This window comes from Papaver somniferum, chromosome 9, assembly GCF_003573695.1.
Source record: "Papaver somniferum cultivar HN1 chromosome 9, ASM357369v1, whole genome shotgun sequence".
Lineage (NCBI taxonomy): Eukaryota > Viridiplantae > Streptophyta > Magnoliopsida > Ranunculales > Papaveraceae > Papaver > Papaver somniferum.
Window position 1 is genome coordinate 197,456,654 of NC_039366.1, and position 20,862 is coordinate 197,477,515.

The 20,862-nt window shown below is 36.8% G+C and overlaps 1 protein-coding gene across 5 annotated transcripts; it reads left to right on the forward strand.

Moving 5' to 3' along the window:
- Positions 1 to 16,078: 16,078 nt before the first annotated feature.
- Positions 16,079 to 20,120, forward strand: LOC113307596. 5 transcript variants are annotated; one of them, XR_003339205.1, is made up of 8 exons: positions 16,079 to 16,252; positions 17,749 to 17,810; positions 17,941 to 18,180; positions 18,307 to 18,488; positions 18,847 to 18,942; positions 19,025 to 19,294; positions 19,380 to 19,671; positions 19,764 to 20,120. XR_003339205.1 is itself a non-coding variant. In XM_026556044.1 (7 exons), the coding sequence occupies exons 3-7, from the start codon at positions 17,970 to 17,972 to the stop codon at positions 19,431 to 19,433; spliced, it is 813 nt and encodes a 270-aa protein (XP_026411829.1). In that variant the 5' UTR covers positions 16,079 to 16,252; positions 17,749 to 17,810; positions 17,941 to 17,969; the 3' UTR covers positions 19,434 to 20,120. The 5 variants fall into 5 exon arrangements, 4 of the variants coding, with proteins under 4 accessions (XP_026411829.1, XP_026411830.1, XP_026411832.1 ...); XM_026556044.1 differs by having other exon boundaries at positions 19,380 to 20,120; XM_026556045.1 differs by having other exon boundaries at positions 16,081 to 16,252; positions 17,893 to 18,180; positions 19,380 to 20,120.
- Positions 20,121 to 20,862: the final 742 nt, after the last annotated feature.

Consider the following 20,862-nt stretch of genomic DNA (forward strand, 5'->3'; position numbering starts at 1 on the left):
GTAAATTTTTGGGTTAAAATATTGTTCGAGGTTCGGCACATATTGAGGATATCGTATAAGCCGAAACCTCTTATGTCCAAGGTTCGGCACATAATATGATTATCTTCTGAGCCGAACATAAATTTGTAAATTTTTGGGTTAAAATATTGTTCGAGGTTCGACTCATATTATTATTTCACTGCAAGCCGAATCTTGAAACTTTAAAAAACCAGAATTACTTTGCTAGGTTCGGCTTGTAGTATATTTCTGAAGAATGCCGAAACTTTCATGATTCATGAAAACAAGAATTATCATATCATTCCAAATAGACTTTTCAAATTCATAGAAATTATGGATTACATCCCTGCTACATAGTAGGCTTGCAATTAATTTCTAATATCCTTAACGGGTAATGAGAAACCTTCTAAGAATGTGGTAGTGATCTTTGTATTTGAAATTCTTTACCTTCCATCGTCGCCATTCCGCTAGAGATCGAACTTCAATCTCAGAGTTTGTTTCACCTTTGAGTCGATATCGACTCACAATCCGAACTAAAGCTATGAAGTATGAGACTTTTTTCTCAATACTTATAATTCGGCAAAACAAGGACGCACTATCCCGGTTGTGAGGATTACCTGTTTCCGTGCTGAAGGCTTCATGAATTCTAACCAAGTAGTACATACTCATCAGACCATTTACTCGTCGTTCTTCACCCTTCTTTGGATAGTATGCTACATAATTAGTGCAAAGAGATAAATCTTCTTCTAGAGTAAACTTAGGAGTTGGGGGTGCCATTTGTTGAGCATATGTGGTTAAGAATATGAAAAAACATGTAGGTATATATAGAATATAGTTTTACAACGGATATATCTTTCAAAAAAAGAGTCGTTCCTATATTTTCGTGAAAAAAAGTAAAGGTTCGGCTTATAGAAATTTTAGAACATAAGCCGAACCTATATAAGTAACGGCTATTTTCTAAAAAAATTTGAAATTTTTTACAGATTCGGCTCACCATATTGGTGAGATTTAAGCCGAACTATGTACTGGATTACACCAATAATGATTTTTAAGGCTCGGCTTATAACTCAAATTATAGAAAAAGCCGAACCTGAAGGACAAATGATTCGGCGCGTAACTAACATTAGAGGATAAGCCGAACTCTATAAATTCGGCGCATAACCGTTAATCTATTCATTAAAACATGAAAGTGTCCATAACCAAACCCAGCACAATTAAAAACAAAGTTGAGCACCTAAAAGCAAAGGTGTTTGCAACACCATAAAAGTGTACTTAAAACTTAAGAAAAACATTAAAAGGAAGTTGGAAACATAAAAGGACATTTAACCACGACCCCTCTTCTTAGTGGTAGGCTTTTGTCCGGGTTCCTCGGGTCCTTCTCCGTTGTTGATGATTGCATCCCACTTTTTGTAGAGGTAGTTTTGTTCTTCGACGGTCATTGGTGTTTTGGAATCAATTTTGTCCTTCATTTTTTTCAACATCTCCCTACCCGCGGCATTGGTCCTGACACAAGTATGAAAGTTATAAGACTAATTCTGCGCAAGTATGAATCATGTCTTGAAATTTTTATTAGCTTACACAGAGAGTGGATCGGCTCATACCACAAAATAATTATACGCCGATCCTAAATATTCGGCTCAAAACCTATATTGTCGAGTAAGCCGAACCCTGCATTCGGCTCACAACCGATATTGTCGAATAAGCCGAACCTATGATTATGAACTCAAACATGTATTCGGCGCAACATGATATCATATAAATAAGCCGATCCTACACACTTGTAAAATTTATGAAATTTTAACAATGATATTCGGCGCAGCCCTAATACTATCGAATAAGCCGAATCTATACTTATGAATTGAAACATTTATTCGGCGCAAAACTAATACTACCATACAAGCCGATCCTAAGCACATGCAAAAATTCTGAAATTCAAACAACATTTATTCGGCACAAAACTAATACTACCATACAAGCCGATCCTAAGCACATGCAAAATTTCTGAATTTCAAACAACATTTATTCGACACAAAACTAATATCACCATACAAGCCGATCCTAAGCACATGCAAAATTTCTGAATTTCAAACAACATTTATTCGGCACAAAACTAATACTACCATACAAGCCGATCCTAAGCACATGCAAAATTTCTGAAATTCACAAAACATATTCGGCACAAAACTAATACTACCATACAAGCCGATCCTACGCACATGCAAAATTTCTGAAATTCACAAAACATATTCGGCACAAAACTAACACCATCGAATAAGCCGATCCTAAATATAAGTCTCTGTTTTACTAAGTTCGGCTCAAAACAGATTTCAGATATACGCCGAGCCGTTCATATGCACTTTCAGAGTTCAGTTTCAAGAACAGCTCGGCGCACATCTAACATTTGTTTTACGCCGAACCATACCCTGTAACCACCGCAGAACACATGATTTTGACGAATTAAATCGACCAAAACAATCAAAAACATCAAATATGAGATGGGTTTGTAGAACTAACCTTCTTATTTTCATTTCCGGCGTTGGTTCTTTTTCAATCTCTTCTTCCGATTGATTTTGTGGTTGATTTTGAGTTTGTTCTTCACTCTCTAAATCTTTTTCTTCATGAATAGGTTGTTCAATCGATCGATTTGAACGAGATACTGCCTTACGACGATCCATTATATAGTTTCACAAATCGACAATTAAATTTCCGCGATGAAAAAAAAAGAAAGGGAAGGGTGGAGTTCGGCTGTGGAGAGGAAGAAGAAGAAGGTGAATGAAACTGATTTTAGGTGTAGTTGATTATAGGTTTTGTATTAGGGTTAGGGATGGATTAGTAGTAATTTAATGGATTTAAGGGCATATAGGTAATTTAACTACCCCATAGGGTACCCCTTATAAGGTCACCCAAGTTAGGGCTAGTCCTTTGTATGCCTTGAAAGTTTTAGGCATGCCCAAAATTGGTGTTCTTTTAATTTGGGTCAAACCCAGAGTTCAGAAACAAGCCCAGAAGTTCAGTTTCAGTTGGGTTTTGGGCTAGCAGTTTAGCCAAAAGCTTAGGCCCAACTGGGCTTTGAAAACGTTTTACAAATATTTGTTTTGGGTCAAGCCCACAGTTCAGAAATTCAAATTTCAGGGTTGAAACCCACAGTTCAGAAACATTCAGTTGCTTGCAATCAGTTTCAAATTTTTGTTAAGAGCCCAGAGTTTTAATGGGAGAATACAATACCCCAAACCCAGTAAACTGGGTTGTATGCTTAGCTGGTTTATGCCTCAGCCCAGTTGGGTTTGAGGCTTCACAGCAGCTTCCCAGGCCTGGTGGCAACAACAACAGGCAGCAGCAGAAGCAACACTCAGCAGCAGCAGCACCAGCAGAAGGCAGGAGAAGTTCAGCAGCACCAGAGGCTGGCAGCAACAGTTGACAGCAGCAGCAGCAGCAACAACAGTTCAGCAGCAGCACCACAAGCTTGTACCTGGAGGCTCAGAAGAGGAGATCAGTCTCTTTGAAGCGAAGTACATCACAACAAGATGGATATACTAACAAAGGGAAGGTGAAGCTGACTACATGGAGACAACTGCAGCTAACATAGACTCAATGGCAGTTGCAATGATAAGACTCAATGCTTAAGTACAGGTGATATTGCTAAGATGCACAACCAATGCTTCAGATGTAGTGATGCTTTGTAGGTATATTTCAGAGGAAGGCTACAGAGCAATGAGCAAAGCCACATTAGTAGTTTGCAGATACAGGGCAAAGCAAAGCTACAAATGCAATGACCAAATATGCAGACAATGAGCAAAGCCAATGTCAAAATGAGAAAATCACAGACAATGAGCAAAGAAATAGGGCAATGCTACAGATGCAGTGATGATTTGCAGGTATGCAGTGATAGGGATAGGATGCAGCTACAGATGTAAATGCTTAATGCAAGATGCTGATGCAAATTAAGATGCAAATGGCAGACTAAGTTACAGCTACAGATGCAATATGCAAGATGATTACACTAAGATGCTTATCAGAACTACACAGCAGGTTATGCAAGAAAAGATGATGCAAGTGACAGCAAACTAAGCTACACTAAGTTACACTAAGTTACAGCTAATCTACACTAAGTTACACTAAAACAGAAAATAACAAAGTAAAAGGAACAACTTCACTACACAGCAGCAAGTCCCCGGCAACGGCGCCAAAAACTTGGTAGGTCGAATCCATAGGGACTAGGGTGTGTAAAGTTGAAGGTTCCTAAGCTAAGATAATGCTAGACAGTAACTAAGGCAGTGAACTAAACTAATGAAGCACGTGACAGTTAACAGTGAACAGTGACAGTAGCGGTGGCAGTGAGCCAAAGAAGCAAAGGCAGTGAGCAACAGTGACAGAAAAGGAGGATACTAAGGCATTTGAATCCACCATTAACTCCCATCTAAGGCACAATGGTTTCTATTGTTCTTGACCCCTTGGTATCAGACAGGGATGACAAGTTCTAGCTTGCATTTGTTCCAGGGTTCATATTGATAGACTAAAGAGAATAACATCTAGAGTTTTCTATTCCTAGTATTAGTTGGCTAATTAAAGATCAACTCAATACAGTCCTACAGCCTAGATGCTTTAAATTATCTTAGGAATTATACCACATAAGATACAATTATAACCAAGTGCAGTTGCACAAGATGTTTATGGCTTCATCAACACCTTAGTATTGATGTTTAGAACATGATGAAGTTAAATTCTAAAATGAACTGAAATTTACAAAACAATTTAAACTAAGAACTAACCCTTGAGCTTGGCTAACCCAAGTCTCAATTGATGCTCTGGCTAGCCCAAGCATGCTTACAACAATACCATTCACCCTCTATTTATACCCAACACCCCAAATTAGGGTTCTTACAAAAAAATCCCCAAATCAGTGAAATTAGGGTTTCAAAAATTAAATAATTTGATGGGACAATTCTTACCGCTTCTACCAGCTATGCTCCTCTACATCTCCATGCTGTCTTCTCCATGCTCTAGCTTCATAGCCATCAACCTAGTTCGTCACTTTCACACGCCAACAACGAGAAGAGGGGTGTGAAATCGACGAACTCGACTGATAGCTAGTAGGGGAGGTCAGTGGTGATGATGGGTTTTGGTTGTTTGGTGAGTATGGTGGTTGTGGATGCTGGTAGGGGTGGAGAAGGCGGTGGCAGGGAGTGGTGGTGTTGCAGAGGTGAGGGAGGAGAGAAGAGATCGATAGTTTGGGAAGAAGGGGCTGTTTGGCTAGCGGGTATAGGTGTTAGGTGTTGTAGTGTTAGACGGGTGTAGAAAATGTTGATGCACAGCGAGACAATGCCACTGGATGATCACATCTGGATTGAATCGAACGGCACGAGGGAAACAGGAGTGGAGCGACCGTTGGATGTGTGATACATCAAAACTGACAGCTTAGATTGGAGTTAGGTACTATGATGTTTGACAGGATCTTTAGACTTTGATGCACGATTATGAGGCGACCGTTGGATGATGTGATGGATCCAATCTGACGGCTCTCATGGAAATGGGTATGGATATTGGAAATGGATTTGGGTAAGGGTTTTGGGCCTTGGGTATACCAAGCCCATATCTTCTTTAAGGACAATTCTTCCTCTTCAAGCCCACTACTAGTTGATCCGGCTCTTGCAAACATCATTCTTCGCTTATTTTCTGCCGGAGTCTTTGCCGTTCCTTTGCTCTTTTCGCTCAATAATTCACCCAAGCTTTATTTAGAACCTAAAAAAAAAATTAGACAGTTTTAAGTATTTATTCTTGAGGAGAGTAAAATACAGAATATGGGATACTATCCAATTTTAAAGCACAAAAGATGAGTTAATTGCCAAGAAAAAGATATAGAAATATGCACTTTTTATCACTCATCACTAGGTGATTGGCGTCATGGATAGAAATTCAATTGAAGGGGGCAACCCAATTCATGAGGACCTTCGGGATATGGATGATCTTGAGGACAGGTAAATTATTTACATTATAAACAATATTAAGGCGGACAGAAATTCCACCTTCTTTCAAATAGTTATGTCGCAAATATGATAAAAAAATGTTGCAATGCGCAAATATTTCTGTAGTGTTAGATATTTTGATGACAGTGAACTAAAATTTTCAAATCCTTTTCTTGGAGATCATAAAACATTTATTTGATTTATGTAGTAGGTATGTTACCCCTTCCAAGTACATGAAATATCATTGCATAGTAATTACTTACTCAACCATGGGGTTCCTAGAAAAATTACAGAAAATTTTGTCCTCGGAAGAGTAAAACGTATTCAGGTCAACCACAAGTGGCCATATACTACACGTGTTGTCAGAGACCAGATTCAGTGATACAGTGTTAGAGCATAGCTTGGTTGAACCCACCAAGTGTTACCAAGCCCACCAAGCGTTGGTATGTCAAGGTTGGTTGTCATATTTTAGTATGAAAACTCGTCTAGAGTCGCTTGATTAATTACTAGAGTCAACTTCGTTTAGGTTAGACTAGAAAGTCTAGGAATGTTGAGACTTACAAGTATTACTCCGAAGACCTGAAGAATGTGAACAACTAACAAGTACGACGAAGACATCATCCTTCCACTTGGGGTTAGTAATATTGAATTGATCTTGTTCCATTCCTAACCTATTTTTCGAGTCGTTTATGATTGAAAATATAACATGTGAAGTTATATATTTGAGGAAACTCTAGTATTAGACTTGGTCATATGACTTTGAGTTACGAAATATAACGCTTATCTTTTGAACTTCGTAAATACAACAATGACATAATATACGTAACTTGTTACTTGATTGTGTGTATGTGATATATGTATGATTTCATCCTAGGATACAATATTTTTAACATTTTTTTAAAGGAAGTACATATACAAATTTGTTTTATAATCGAAAGGAAATCAATTGGTATGTTGGTCCGGTATGTCTTGAAGATATTTTTGATCTAAACATAACCTATGTTAGGTGTCATTGTAGAACCGGTCCCAAAGGCAAAACCGAATCTCAATTTCACATACTACTTTACGATTTTGTGAGAGTTTGCTATTAGGGTTTGATAATATAGGAAAGATATGGATGTCGACATTATTTGAACAAGTACACAATTCTTATCATTAATTGCTCAAAGATATTCCTTGATGCTCAAGGTGATCTTAACCGAAATATTGAGAATCTTTTAATTAAGATTTTCGATGAATACATGTTTTAGTTTCCATCAATTAAACCATAGCTCTAGAAAAAGGAATAGTTAATATGCTAAACTAATATTGAAAGTTTTTTTAAAATAAATTTCGGAAATAACACTTTGATCATAAACAAATATGTCCAAGTCTAATACTAGAGATTAATATATTACTTCGCATGTTATGTTTTTGATATGCACGACTTTAAAGATACATTAGGAATGAAAACAAGATCAAGTCAGTATTACTAACCTCAAGTGGAAGGATGATGTCTTCGTTGTAGTTGTTACTTCGCATTCTTCAGGTCTCCAAAGTAATACTTTTTAAGTCTCAACATTCTTAGACTTTCTAAATATTCAATCCATTATCATTCCATTACACACTTATGGAAACATTTATATAGGTGCCAATTACAACCGTACCATCTTATCCTTGCATAACCTACTTAATTGCTATAAAGGCACAACGCCTACATACATAACCATGCAATGCTTAAACCAAATATATGTATGGACGTATCAACTCTCTTCTACTAACGTGGTCCCGTCATTTTGAGCTCAGCCAAACACAATTGATATGGACTAGTATATCTTGTGTTTAGCATATCCTACAAACAGAGAAGGGTAATTAAGACAATCTCATATGATTCTATCTAGCTAAATCTATCAACAACAACAATAAGAGAGAGAGAATCTGTGACCGTCATCTATACGTCATCAAAAAAAATTCATGATAAACACAAAATTTTCATTTCCAACACCTTTTTGAACAAAATAATTTCCATTACAATACCTTTAGTGTTTTCTCAATCTCCAAGTTAATATCACTCAACTGGCCTCTTTTGTTACTAAACATGATATAAATCTTGTTATCTGATTTTCCAAAAGCTACCTCCTCTTAGACGCCTCTCCCACCGGTAATATCTATCTTTTAAGAACTTATCTGTTTTTCTGATTATCGCTCTGTTTTATTTCATGCATCGCTAAAGGCATCCTCACTATCGTTAGTTGCCCCTCAAACCCACACCTCATCATCATATGATCTTCCTTCATTAATTGCAGTATATTTGAAGTGAATTCACCCCCTGATATTCGACAAGGATATTTGTCAGTCTATGTTTGTGTATCTTTGCTTTGGTCCATAACCTAATCCCTTGCAACTGCACTCATTATTCTTATCCCCCTGTTATGCTTAGTCTGGTCGCCCTCAAACATCATCCACATTAATTGCGACTCCAATTGTTTATCATGGTAAACAGTAAAAAAATTCAAACGCACAAAAAAGTACCACACACCTTATCCCTCGCATTTATTTCTACTCTTAAAATAAAATGGTGGTTGTTTGGTCTATACCTTTATGACTTAATGACGAATCTCTGTAATAAACTCTCAAAGATGTTCAAAAAGCAAAAACAATTTGTATCCACCTCAGATCTCTTCCCAGAAACCTCTATGAACATTCAACCACCATTCACCTCTGATTCTTTGGTGGAGCTGAAGATGATTGACAGGATGAATTCTCAGCTATCTCTCTCAAAGTTTATCGTCATTCCTAAAGAAACTATCTCAAGGTGCAAAAATAAAGCACAATGCGTTGTTGTTGCACACATTTTCTGTCCCTTCAAACTCAATATAAGAAGGATGATGCAAATGCTTCAATTCCTCTGGGGTATAACTTATCAACCTCTCGCAACCCTGGTGACTGGCTAGGATGAAAACAACAAATTCATCATTGAGCTTCATAATCAAGATGATGTTGAAATAACCATAAGATACTCTCCCTCAAAATATGATGCATGGCTTCTGGTGGTTAAAGCATACCAGTTCGCTATTCCGGCGTCTTTGATAAATACATCTTTGGTCAAATTGTGGGTTAGCTATCTGAACCTTCCGGTGGAATTCTTTGGGGAAGGAATACCGGAGATGATAGAGAATAAGATTGGTACTTTTATCATGAAGGAACTACCTCAGGATTGCAATTATGCTAGGCCTTTCGTTAGATGTCTTGTACAAATGGACTTGAACAAAAAGCTCGACGCAACTTTCAGATTGTACCATGAAGAAAATGACTATCTAGATGTTATGTTGTACTACGAACCTCTCCCTAAATCTTTATGTAAGATATGCAGAATCATAAATCATCCAAAACAAAGGTGTAGAGCCCCCTCACCAGACTACTTCTCTCACGTTCTTCATGAGCCGGAATATGAAGAGGTACCAAATATGGCGCAAGCATACGACCAGATGGAACAAATACCACCTGCAAGGCAACCAACCATAGCCGAGGAAGTATTCGAGTTTGAGGAGTTGATAACTCCATCATCCAGAATGATACAAAACCTTCCGACACCGAAAGTTCCACCAGGTTTCAGTATCAAAGTCTCAGATAGTGATTTTGAAGATTTAGTTGACAACACAAATGAAAGTGAAGTCTCAGTGACTAGTAACTTTGCCTCAAAAAGGTTATGGATGGAGACAGAAGAAATGAGAGTTAACAAAGTACAAAGATGGAATCTTCTTGGAGAAACTAATGCAAATTTTGGCGGTGCTTTCGAATACATCCATGGTACACCACGACTCAACCTGGACGAGGTCAATGTAAAGCTCAGTAATTGTTTCAGAAGAAAATATATGGGACCATCATGTTTCGAGAAAATTGGTCCTAAATGCAACAAATGAGATACAACTTTCAGAGACTGGGGAACCCAAATAGGTGCCCTTATCCACAAATTTCGATCTGGCTATTGAAAGTCAAAACGACCTCCCCATCAGCAAAGAGATAAGCATCAAAGGGAAAGTGAAGCTTTTGCAGAGGAAGAATACAAGGAAAGAAAAAAATCTGAAGGAACAAAGGAGGAAAATGTCAAATCAGGGAGAAAGACTGAACATGCCAAAAGATCCAAAACAAAAAACTCTGGCACCAGGATTAAATCTCAAATTGAACAACGGAAAGTTGCTGAAACTTATGCAAGATGATGAACATCTAGGTCAAGGACTGGATTTGAATAAATTCTCAATCATCATCTATGAGGAAATCACAAACCAAATCTCGGTCAGTAATTCAAAAGGAATTCTTATCAATCAGTCTGGAAGTGAGGGAAAAGGAGATTTTGACAAAAGGGAAGTCGAAGGGTGTAAAGGCAAGAAAACACAAGATGGAAGCCCTTATGTTCAAAAGGAAATTGCAAAATCTAATGGGTGAAATCTCGGGGGGTCCAAAAGAAAAGAAGCACAACCAGTGTGGATCGAAAATTTCTGAAAAAGTTCTTATCCCACCTCATCTGTACTTTGTTGCTGGTGAAAAATCAATTGATCCCAATGAAGCCAATGAAAAAGCGAACTCCACCTTCACTTTCAACACCAGGAAAATAAGTGAGAATAGTGCAATATCATCCTTCAATGGCTTAGATCAATTGCATAAGACGTTCTATGTCCCTCCCATTTTCAACTCACCACCTTTCAATGTCATCTCTTGGTCAGTACAACACTATGAACCACCTCAAAAAATCCATTCCCTGGAAGTTGCGATAGTGAAGATGCCATTAGGTGATGCTGTGAAAGATTCAGAAGGTAATATAAACGATGAAGGAGGAAACATAAATTTGGGAGAGACGTCAATGGGAGCAACTGCTGAGGAGGTAGAGGAGAAAAATCAGGTAAGCCACTCGCAACTTCTTCTTCATTTCAAAAATCAATATACCTACTCCAAGGAATTTTATCATAGTAGATTAGAAATTTATGTTCTAGATCACTTGTGTCAACATAATTATCTGAAGATAACATCTCTAAAGCTGCATACCAATTCACCTAGTTTTTGGACGAAAATTGAAATTCATAGAAATTCTTACAGATTCTTGATCTAAGTCTTTTTCTTACCTTTGGCCTTTATGATTCTTCCACCTATGAAAAGGGCCTGATAACCACTTTTGAAACTAGAAATCAATCTCTTCATGTGGTTCTTGTTGGTCACTTCTCTGACAATTCTTGTTATACTTTAACCCCTGCTTCATTCACTCATACCACTCTCAACAAGATATCTAAAATCCCTACAAACCTTGCCACTAGTTGTCCTGCTACCATTAAAATGTCTTTGAATGTCCTGGGCTGGAATGCTCAAGGGACAGGAAAGTCTTTTACAAAGCATCCCCTTCATAAACTTGTTAAAAAATACCATCCGGATATCCTCTTTGTCTCAGAAACCAAACAATCTAAGGAAACAGTCCAGAAGACCATTAAGAAGCTTAACTTTTCTGACTACGTGGTCGTAAACCCCAAAGGTGTCATAGGAACGACGAGAGGATTGTTCCTTGCTTGGAATGCCAACATTAATGAAAGATTGTCAAATTAATGTTGGCATTATTAGCATGAAAGATTGTCAAATTGATGCCATTATCACCGACACAGCCACATCCCTTCAGTGGGTGATATCTTGTGTTTATGGAAACTCTTATAAGAAAAAAAAACTTCTATCCTGGGATTATTTTCAGGATATGGCTGGTTCTGTGGATCTTCCCTGACTTGTGATGGGAGATTTAAATTTTGTTATAGGGCCAGAGGAAAAAATAGGGCGGGGGGGGGGGGGGGGGTTGGACCTATAAACCAAACTGAAAGTTTTTTCTTCCATAATCTTATAGATAAGGCTAAACTTATTGATGTGGGCTTTATAGGATACCCTCATACTTGGTCAAACAAACGTAAGGGTAATGATTTCGTAGAAGCAAGATTGCGTAGATCTCTAGCAAATAATAGCTGGATAACAACTTTCCCTTATGCTAACCTTCATCATCTTCCTCCTATAGCATCTGATCATTCTCCAATTTTGCTAAAAACTTCTCCAATTTGGAAAGACGGTGCAAAGCCGTTTAAATTTTTTGGTTTCTTTTTAGAAGATCCTTCGTGCTTTGAGATTATTGAAAAGGCATGGAAACTGGATATCCAAGGCTCTTCGGCTTTCTCTCTTGTGTGCATATTAAAAAATGTTAAAAGCATGAAAAAAAATTGGAATACAAATTATTTCGGAAACATTAAACATTATATAAGGAAAATAACAAAAGTAATAGTGAGAGCTAAAGATGTTAGAAATCTCCCGGAAAACTCCTCAGAAATTATTCACCTAAATTCAGACCTAGAAAAGTGGTGTCATTTTGAGGAGGCCATCTGGAAGCTAAAAGCCACTGAAAATTCTCTTAAACTAGGGGATATAAACACCAAATTTTTTTCATACTACGGCTAAACAAAACAACCGTGGGATAAGGATTGACACCCTTAAAGATAAGAATGATGAATGGTGTAAAAATATAAAGGACATTACAAATGTCATCATGTCTCACTTTTCTGAAATGTCTTCCTCAGAAAATAAAAAAATCCCACCACATATCTTGGACCTGATACCAAATAGCATCCTTGAGGAAGAAAACTCTAAGCTAATCACCCCACCTCTAGAAGATGAAATCAAATATGCTTTGTTTGGTATGCAACCAAATAAAACACCGGGACCTGATGGTTTCCCGGCTATCTTCTTTCAAAAGAATTGGAATCTTTTAAAAAGTGATCTGACTAGTACCATACAAGAATTTTTCGAATCCAAATGCCTTCTCAAAGAATTAAATGCTACTTTCCTAACCCTAATTTCAAAAGTAAATTTCCCTCTTGTCCCCGGGGATTTTAGACCAATCTCTTTGTGTAACAGTATCTATAAGCAAATCTCAAAGATTTTGGCAAATAAACTAAAACCACTCCTTGATAAGCTCATCTCCCCCTTCCAATCCGCTTTTGCCCCTGGGAGACAAATATCGGACAATGTCATCATAACCCACGAAATAATCCACACTATGAGAAGTAGGAAGAAAAGAAAAACTGGGTATATGGGTCTGTAAATAGATATATCTAAGGCGTTTGATAGAGTTGAATGGGATTTCCTACTTCAAACTCTACAAAAACTTGGTTTCGGAGGACATTGGTGTGACCTGATAAAGCAATGCATAAGTACAACTTCTTTTTATGTGCTAATAAATGGTTCTTCAACCACTTTTTTTAAACCTTCAAGGGGTCTGCGACAGGGAGACCCCCTCTCGCCATATCTCTTCATTTTATGCATGAAAGGATTTCAGAGTCCTTAAAGATGCTGAGGAGAAAAGGAAAATACATGGAATCAAAGTGGCTATTGGTGCGCCACCAATTAGTCATCTGCTTTTTGCAGATGACTGCCTTATCTTTGCTAAGGCAAAAAAATAGGAATGAGGAAATGTGTTAAAATTCTAGAGTCTTTTAGTGAAGGATCGGGCTAATTAATAAACTACAAAAAGTCTGGTATTTTCTTCGGAAAAAGTGTGAACAATAGAACAACTAGAGATTTAATTGATATAATGAAAGTGGGAAGAATAAAATTAGAAGATAAATATCTAGGGATGTCATTGTTTACACATCAGTCAAAAGTTCAGTGTTTCACTCCTATCATCGAAAAACTGAAAGGTAGAATACCCGGTTGGAAAGGTATCCATCTCTCCCCCTGGGTAAAGCTGTCATGATCAGGCATGTAGTTGATTCCATGGCAACGTATCAAATGACATGTTTTGTCATTCCAACAACTATCACAAAAAACTTGGATGCCCTTAATCGAAGTTTCTTTTGGGGGAATAAGGAAGGTCAAGCTAATGGCATGTGCTCTAAAAAGTGGTCTGCCCTAAGTTTGTCCAAAGACTTAGGGGGACTGGGTTTTAAAAAATATGCAGAGTTTAATCTGGCCATGATCGTTAAGGTAGTCTGGCGTTTGATACACTTTCAGGAGTGCCTCTGGGGGAAGTTAATGAAGAGTAAATATTTCAGATTTTGCTCTCCTTTGCTACTCTTGGAAAATAAACCAAAACAAAATATCTCGTGGATGTGGAAATGTTCGTGGAAAGGCATAAAAGTTATACAGGAAAATGTTGTATGGAGAGTAGGAAATGGGGAGTCTATTCAAATTTGGAAACAAAATTGGATACTAACTGACTACCCTAATACTATCACAAGATCTGAAATAGAACCTAGGATCCAAAACATATTAAGAACTGTTAATCAACTCCTCTTACCAAACAAAGGAGAATGGAATGTTGATTTCTTATACCAAGTTTTCCATCCAAGAGTGGAGAAAAATGTTCAACACATAATGCTCTCTAGAGATTCATGAGACATTGATAAACTTGTTTGGACACGAATAGTAAAAGAGGTATCTCTGTCAAGAAGGTTTATAACTTTCTGGTTAAAGATACTGCAACTCAGGTGCATGGAAATATTAATAGTCGGACCTGGAGAAAAATCTGGAACCTAGACACAATTTTGAGAATTGAATTATTAGTTTGGAAGGCGATGCATAATATTCTGCCAGTTAACCACAATCTCAACTATAGAGTTAGAGATATTTCCTCCTTATGCCTCTTGTGTAAAAAATCTAAAGAAACAATAATACATCTTATGTTAGAATGAATCTTCAGTAAAGCCATTTGGTTTGGGATAGGAATTTTTCACCAGTCACAACATGGTCTAGGAACCTTAGAGAACTGTTTTAACTCTTGGTTCAATAAAACATCTCCTACAACAGGGTTAGAAAGAAATTTCCCAGAAATCTGTGCAACTACTTGTTGGGGGATTTGGAAAACTAGATGCTTGAATACTTTCCAGGGCACAATTCCTAACACCCAAAACACAATAGAAATGATCAAAAAACAGCTTAGGACCCAAAAAAAGTCCAAAAACCACTACACCATCATCAGATGTCCATCCATCACATAGAGAAATGAGCTTCAGGAAACTGTCCGAAAATATGCAATGTAACCATTCATTACATTTTTAACATGGAAGAAAAACGGGCAGCTATGATTCTCATTTTCACTAATCAGAATAATGAAATCACGGGAACAACAGGCGTCTACTGCAACTCGGATAACCCAACCAAAGCCATCTCAATAGGAATGTTGTCGGTTATGCTCATAGCATAGAAGACAGGGCGGAAGGAAATAACAATGGAGGTGCCAGACAAGACTGCAAGAACACATCTGCAAAAGGAAACAATGCAGACAGAGAACTTAATCTTTACTACTTTTAGAAACTTAATTAACTACTTTAAATTCCTGAAACGTAATATCTTTAGCATGCCTATAAGGCCAGACATATGTGATAAGGCAAGGCATTTCCTCAACAACCCATCTGTGGGCGAAATGTGGGAAAATGTTCAGTCTGAAAACCACTACATTACTATGTGTAACACTAAGTGAGAGTCTTTCCCCCCAACTTAGTTTCTTCCTTTAATTGAAGTGTTTTCCAAAAATAAATAAATATAATTCTATCTCATTTTTAGGCAGGTGTGATCGGGTCGGGCTGACGAAGGCGTAAGTCACAGTTGGGAATCGACATAACATATGTTAGAAGATATGAGTCATAATCAACTCAACCCATGTATAGACGGGTGGGACGGATTTGAGTAAAAACCGGTTGGTGCGTGTCGAGTTCGCGAGTTGACTCGGATTTATGCAGCCTTATGCAAAATACAACCATATGCTAAATTGGATAAGAACATCACCCACCGACCAATTATGTGAGTGTCGGTTTTCTATGGAGTCCGATTTTGGTGGAGTCGTGTTTTGGATGGAACTCATGAATAAAAAGATTTTGTTTCTAACATAATATATATTTTTGGCTAGTTATTTTTGCTTACCGTATTACTTTTGGCAGACTCAAGTTATGAAATCACGGATTTATTTTTGGTAAGAAACGGATTTACCTTTTTTATTTTATTTTTTTATGGTAAATCACGGATTTACCTAATTTATGTTTTGTTTGTCAATAATATTCACCTTAAAACAAAAGGAAAAAAAGTACAATATTTTCGCTATATTTACCTTCAAAATAAATACCGTTTCTACTCTATCGTCCCGAAAAATTATCTCGCTCTCCATCTTCTTCTCGTTTGAAAGATTTTTTTTTTTTACATGTCTCTCTTTTTGGTTTCAAGGAGAAAATTAATCTCTCTTTTGTATTCCTTTTTAACAGGCTTCTCATCAACATCAGTAGGATCTTCTTAAGGATCTTAAGGTATTAACTTCTCTCTTTTTTTTTTAATTATTATTATTTTTTAATTATTGTACTTTGCTTGTATGGGATATGGGTTTTTGCTGGTTTAAACCATGATATGTTGTCTTATTTTGCTTGTATGGGATATGGGTTTTTGCTGGTTTAATTTTAATCATGATTTGTTGTGTAATATACTTTTTGGCATGTTCCATGTCTCTGAGCCAATCACTTTTTTAAGTTTTATTGTGTATGCACTGTCTGTATCTTACTGAATATGATCCCTGAAAGAGATTAACCACTAGGGATTGTATAGTTAGTTCTGTATGTCTTTATTTTTGTAAGAAATAGAGGCTTTTGTATCATACCTGTGCTACTCAAACCCGATTTGCATGAGTTGCTCCTTTTTCCTGCCTCCTCCTTGTTGATTAGATTGTCAACTGCTGGCTGTGGCCTGTGGGTGCCTACATGTAGTTATGGATTATGTTCTGACCTCGAATTTGGATTCCATGTTGATTCGTGATTTAGATATTGAATGGAGGACCATTGTCATGGTGTATAATTATAGATATATGATTTTGACCTGCATATTGTGGCATGGTTCTAAAAAACGCTTCGCCTTGCGCTTTAATACCCGCTTTTTTGCGTTTCGCCTCTTAGCTTTAAAGCTCAATACATGCTTAAGGTGTCTGTTTAGCATTTTTATAAATTGAAACTATATTTAAAAACCCTGAAACTATTTCCTTATCTCATTCAGCCACTTGTTTTAGACATTGCGTCTTCCTTCTTCCTCTTTTTTCTTCTGTGATCTTCCTCAATTCTTCCTCTTTTTTTAACCATGTCTAGCCAAGCTAGGAAGTGTACAGGATATTCCTCGATTCTTTAACCATTTAGGAAGTGTACCAAAAAGACTTATTAAGTATTTATTCTGTGATCCTCTCTCTTTATTATGTTGGCAACTTCTTAGTTTTTCATATACATTTTCTACTATTTACTACTTTATATTAGCGAAAATGTCCATTACGACCCAGCGGCGCACTACTCCTTTTGAAGAATAGGTAAGTTTAGTTTTGAATGACTACAAGATGGTTAATTTTATCATCTGTTTTCCTTCCAGTTGTGCTTAATTGAGATTTTTTATGTTGTATATCGAATAGGTGAGACAGTATGTAACTTTTTTATTAAAAACTCGTCGATTTTGTAAGGAAAAAGTGCACTAGTTTGAGTCTGCCTCAGTTACAAATAGGAAGAAACATGTACCTTTAAATATTTTGGGGAGTGAACCTCACCACCTATATTTAAAGTCACCAAAAAATTATTAACCTTTTCATATTTTTTTTTCAGATTAACCTACAATTCTTCATTTCCTGATTTGCTATTGAGATAGTTAATTTTAGCATTTTTTCTCTTCAAAACTAAACTCACGTCCTTCATCGAGATTTTTGATGATGTGAATGTCGAATACATGAAACAGAAGTTCTGTGGAACTCACCTCCTTCATCCTGTTCTTGTTCTTTCAGCAGTACATTATCTCCATTACGACCCAGTAGCACACTAATCCTTTGGATCCTTTGCACAACTGGTAAGGTGTTTTTTTTATTTCGAAGAAGAAATTAATCTCTCTCTTTGAATTCCTTTTCAAGGCTTCTCTTCAACATCAATAGGTTTTATTTGAAGATCTTAGGGTTTGACTACTATGAAAATCTTCACAGAAGAAGTTTAAGCAAGAGAGGGGGTTACAATGGATAACTCTGGAAACCGTTTTGCTTTGTTGAACTCTGGAAACCGTTTTGCTTTGTTGCTTGATGATGACGAAGATGTTTCCGCTCTTATGGAAAAAGTCTCCCTAGCTACCAAGGTTGCTCATCCTTCTCCATCACTAATGGACAAAAGCCTGAAATCATCTCCTGTTGCACGTCTTCCTTCTAAGCCTCTGCCACCTGCAGAATATGGTAAGTTCTCTTGATCAAAATTTGTTCTTAATTGTTGCTTAACAATACCCTTCCAATTATATGGGTTCTTTGATTGATGGATTGATATGCAAGAATGATTTTTATTGAACACGAATGTTTCTGTAGCAAAGGGAGGCAGTAGAGGAAACAAATATAGCAGCAGGAATCGCAATTATGGCGACAACGAAAGAAGGGGTCGACAGGATTCAAGACAGAGCTTTGATGTGAACAGGAATGTTTCTGTAGCAAAGGATGTAGTGTCTGAACATGGGAAGACTTCAAACGTCTCGGAGAAAGAAGAAAACAAAGTAAGCTGGTTATCTTCATTCTTAGGTTTATTACTGTTAGTCTAGTTTTTCTGGTTTTACTCACGTCATCTCGTTCATATTTCGATACAGGAAATGACACTTGTCATAATTATCCATTCCTACCTGACTGATTTTTTTATGTCAATGTCTTCTATGATAATTTGCCCACGAGTGTCACACTATATACCTTGTAGTAGTCATTCATTTCAAAATTTCTTAAATTGATTAAGAAATTTGGTTATGCTGCAGTTTTAAGCTGGTACATATGGCTGAGTGTTATCTTGACTTGTGTTACGTGTCTATATATTTTTGTTTGCTTATCCCAATCAGTTTTTTATTTTGTGTTTTTACTTTGTAGTGTATTCCTGCAAATTTCAACGAGGAGCATAATGATAAAATTCGTAGATATACGGCTTTACTGGAACGTCGTAGATTGAATCATGCAATAACCAAGGTGAGTTGATTCTTTTTTTCTTTCCTTTCTGTTTAGGTGGATTGCCCTGAATATTAAATCTTTGAACTTTATTTGAAAATAGATTGTGTGTTTCTTCGGGGATATCTTTCGCTCTTCTAAAGGTATCTCAGAAGGACACAAAGCTTGGATGAGGAAGGAGTGTAATCTGCATTTAATAAGTGAAGACTCACTTTCGTATGTGCTTATGGTCGCTGAATATAGGGAACGTTCATTTGAGTCATTGCTACAACGTTTAGGAGCTGAAGTGCCGCAGAAGCCAAGGTTTTTCATAGACAAAATTCCAGTAAATGTGACTGACTCTGTGATCTGGACTTTAAGAGGAGAACTTAAGGTACTTCAATTACATTGTGTCAGTAATTTTTTTCGTTCAGTTAAGTTACTTGGGTTATTACACTGATATAACCTTTTGTTAATAGGCTTTGCATAAGAAATTAGAAGAGGTTCGGTCTCGACCATTGGGGTTCTCCTGATTGGTAGAATCTCTTGGACATCATGTGAAAACCAGTTGACTCGAAACCAGTGATTTGCGGAGGACAAAGAGGCAGGGCAAAGAACAAAACAGAATGAGGGTGTTTAATTAAGATAAATTTGAATTCACTTTAACCTTTTGATCAACTTTCTAACCTCTTTATTTTTCTTATGTTGCAAATGAAATTTCCTCAACAGCTTCACAAGAATTTCCGGAGTAGAAACGATATCTATTCCATGGTTAAAATTTGACTGAAGTATATTTTAAAAATGAGTATTGGTTAACTTTTGCCCTGTGACTAGCATTTATTCTCTCTTTTACTGCAAGGTAGACACATGAGAGAAACCATTCTCCTCTAGCAGGGTCATTGGTTACAAGAGCATGAAACATGTTGGAGGTGGAGTTGACAATTTCTAAAGAGAACCCATCTGTCCCACAGAGAAACATGTTGCGAGGCTATATTCTTTGGCCGTGCTTATTCTGCTGTTGCTTTTTGAAAATTTTCATCAGAGAAACCATCAGGATTCAGTCCTATAAAAAATATCCAATCAATGTCTAGTTGTTTAAAATATTGAACTTGTGTGATTACCTGTCTAAGCTTATACCGGGTATGGAAGAGGTAAATCCGTAGTTATTGATATGTATATATTCCAATTAGTGCTAGTAAGATTTTTGCAACATTGGCTGATGCTGCTGTAAGAGGGATGTTAACTGTGTTTGAGAAACGCGTAAAAAAGACTTTACCTGGCGGAGCCAGCTTTTAAGCTGGAGGGGGGCTAAAAAAGAATTTGTATACACCAGGTGGACTAAACTCTATGAATTTTAGAAATAGGGGACTAAATTTTATAAAATAAAGGAGTAAACATAAATTATTAAGAATATTAAGGGTGAAATATGGATTTTAGAAATTTTAAGGGGGCTAGAGCCAGGGTTAGTCAACCCTTGGCTTCGCCCACAATTCATCCCTTTGTGAGGTATGTTATGACATTCCAGATCACAAAGAAATACTCGTTGAACTGATTTTATCTAAGCCGATAATAGAATAAGAACCGCCCCACCCAATGATATCTGAATTGGAATTACCGAATATATAGGATGAATCACAATTATCAGTTCATCTTGTTTGGATTATATAAAATTTGTTCACAATTTACATGGGAAGTCTTAGTATTACTTTGAGATCCTAATATATTTTTAGTTTGACCTAAAGAATATTATTTGATCTTAGCCCATGTGGGATGACGTCATTATTTTTTAAAAGTTTTATGTTTTATTTTCAATGTAACGGCAGGAAAACCCACTACACCCGAATAACAATCTCAATATATAAACAGATCTAAACCATAAAAATCATAAGAGAAAACTCGCATAAACAATGGAATGAACACACAAACAAGCTATGTCACGATTAACTCTAAAACTTCCTCTTT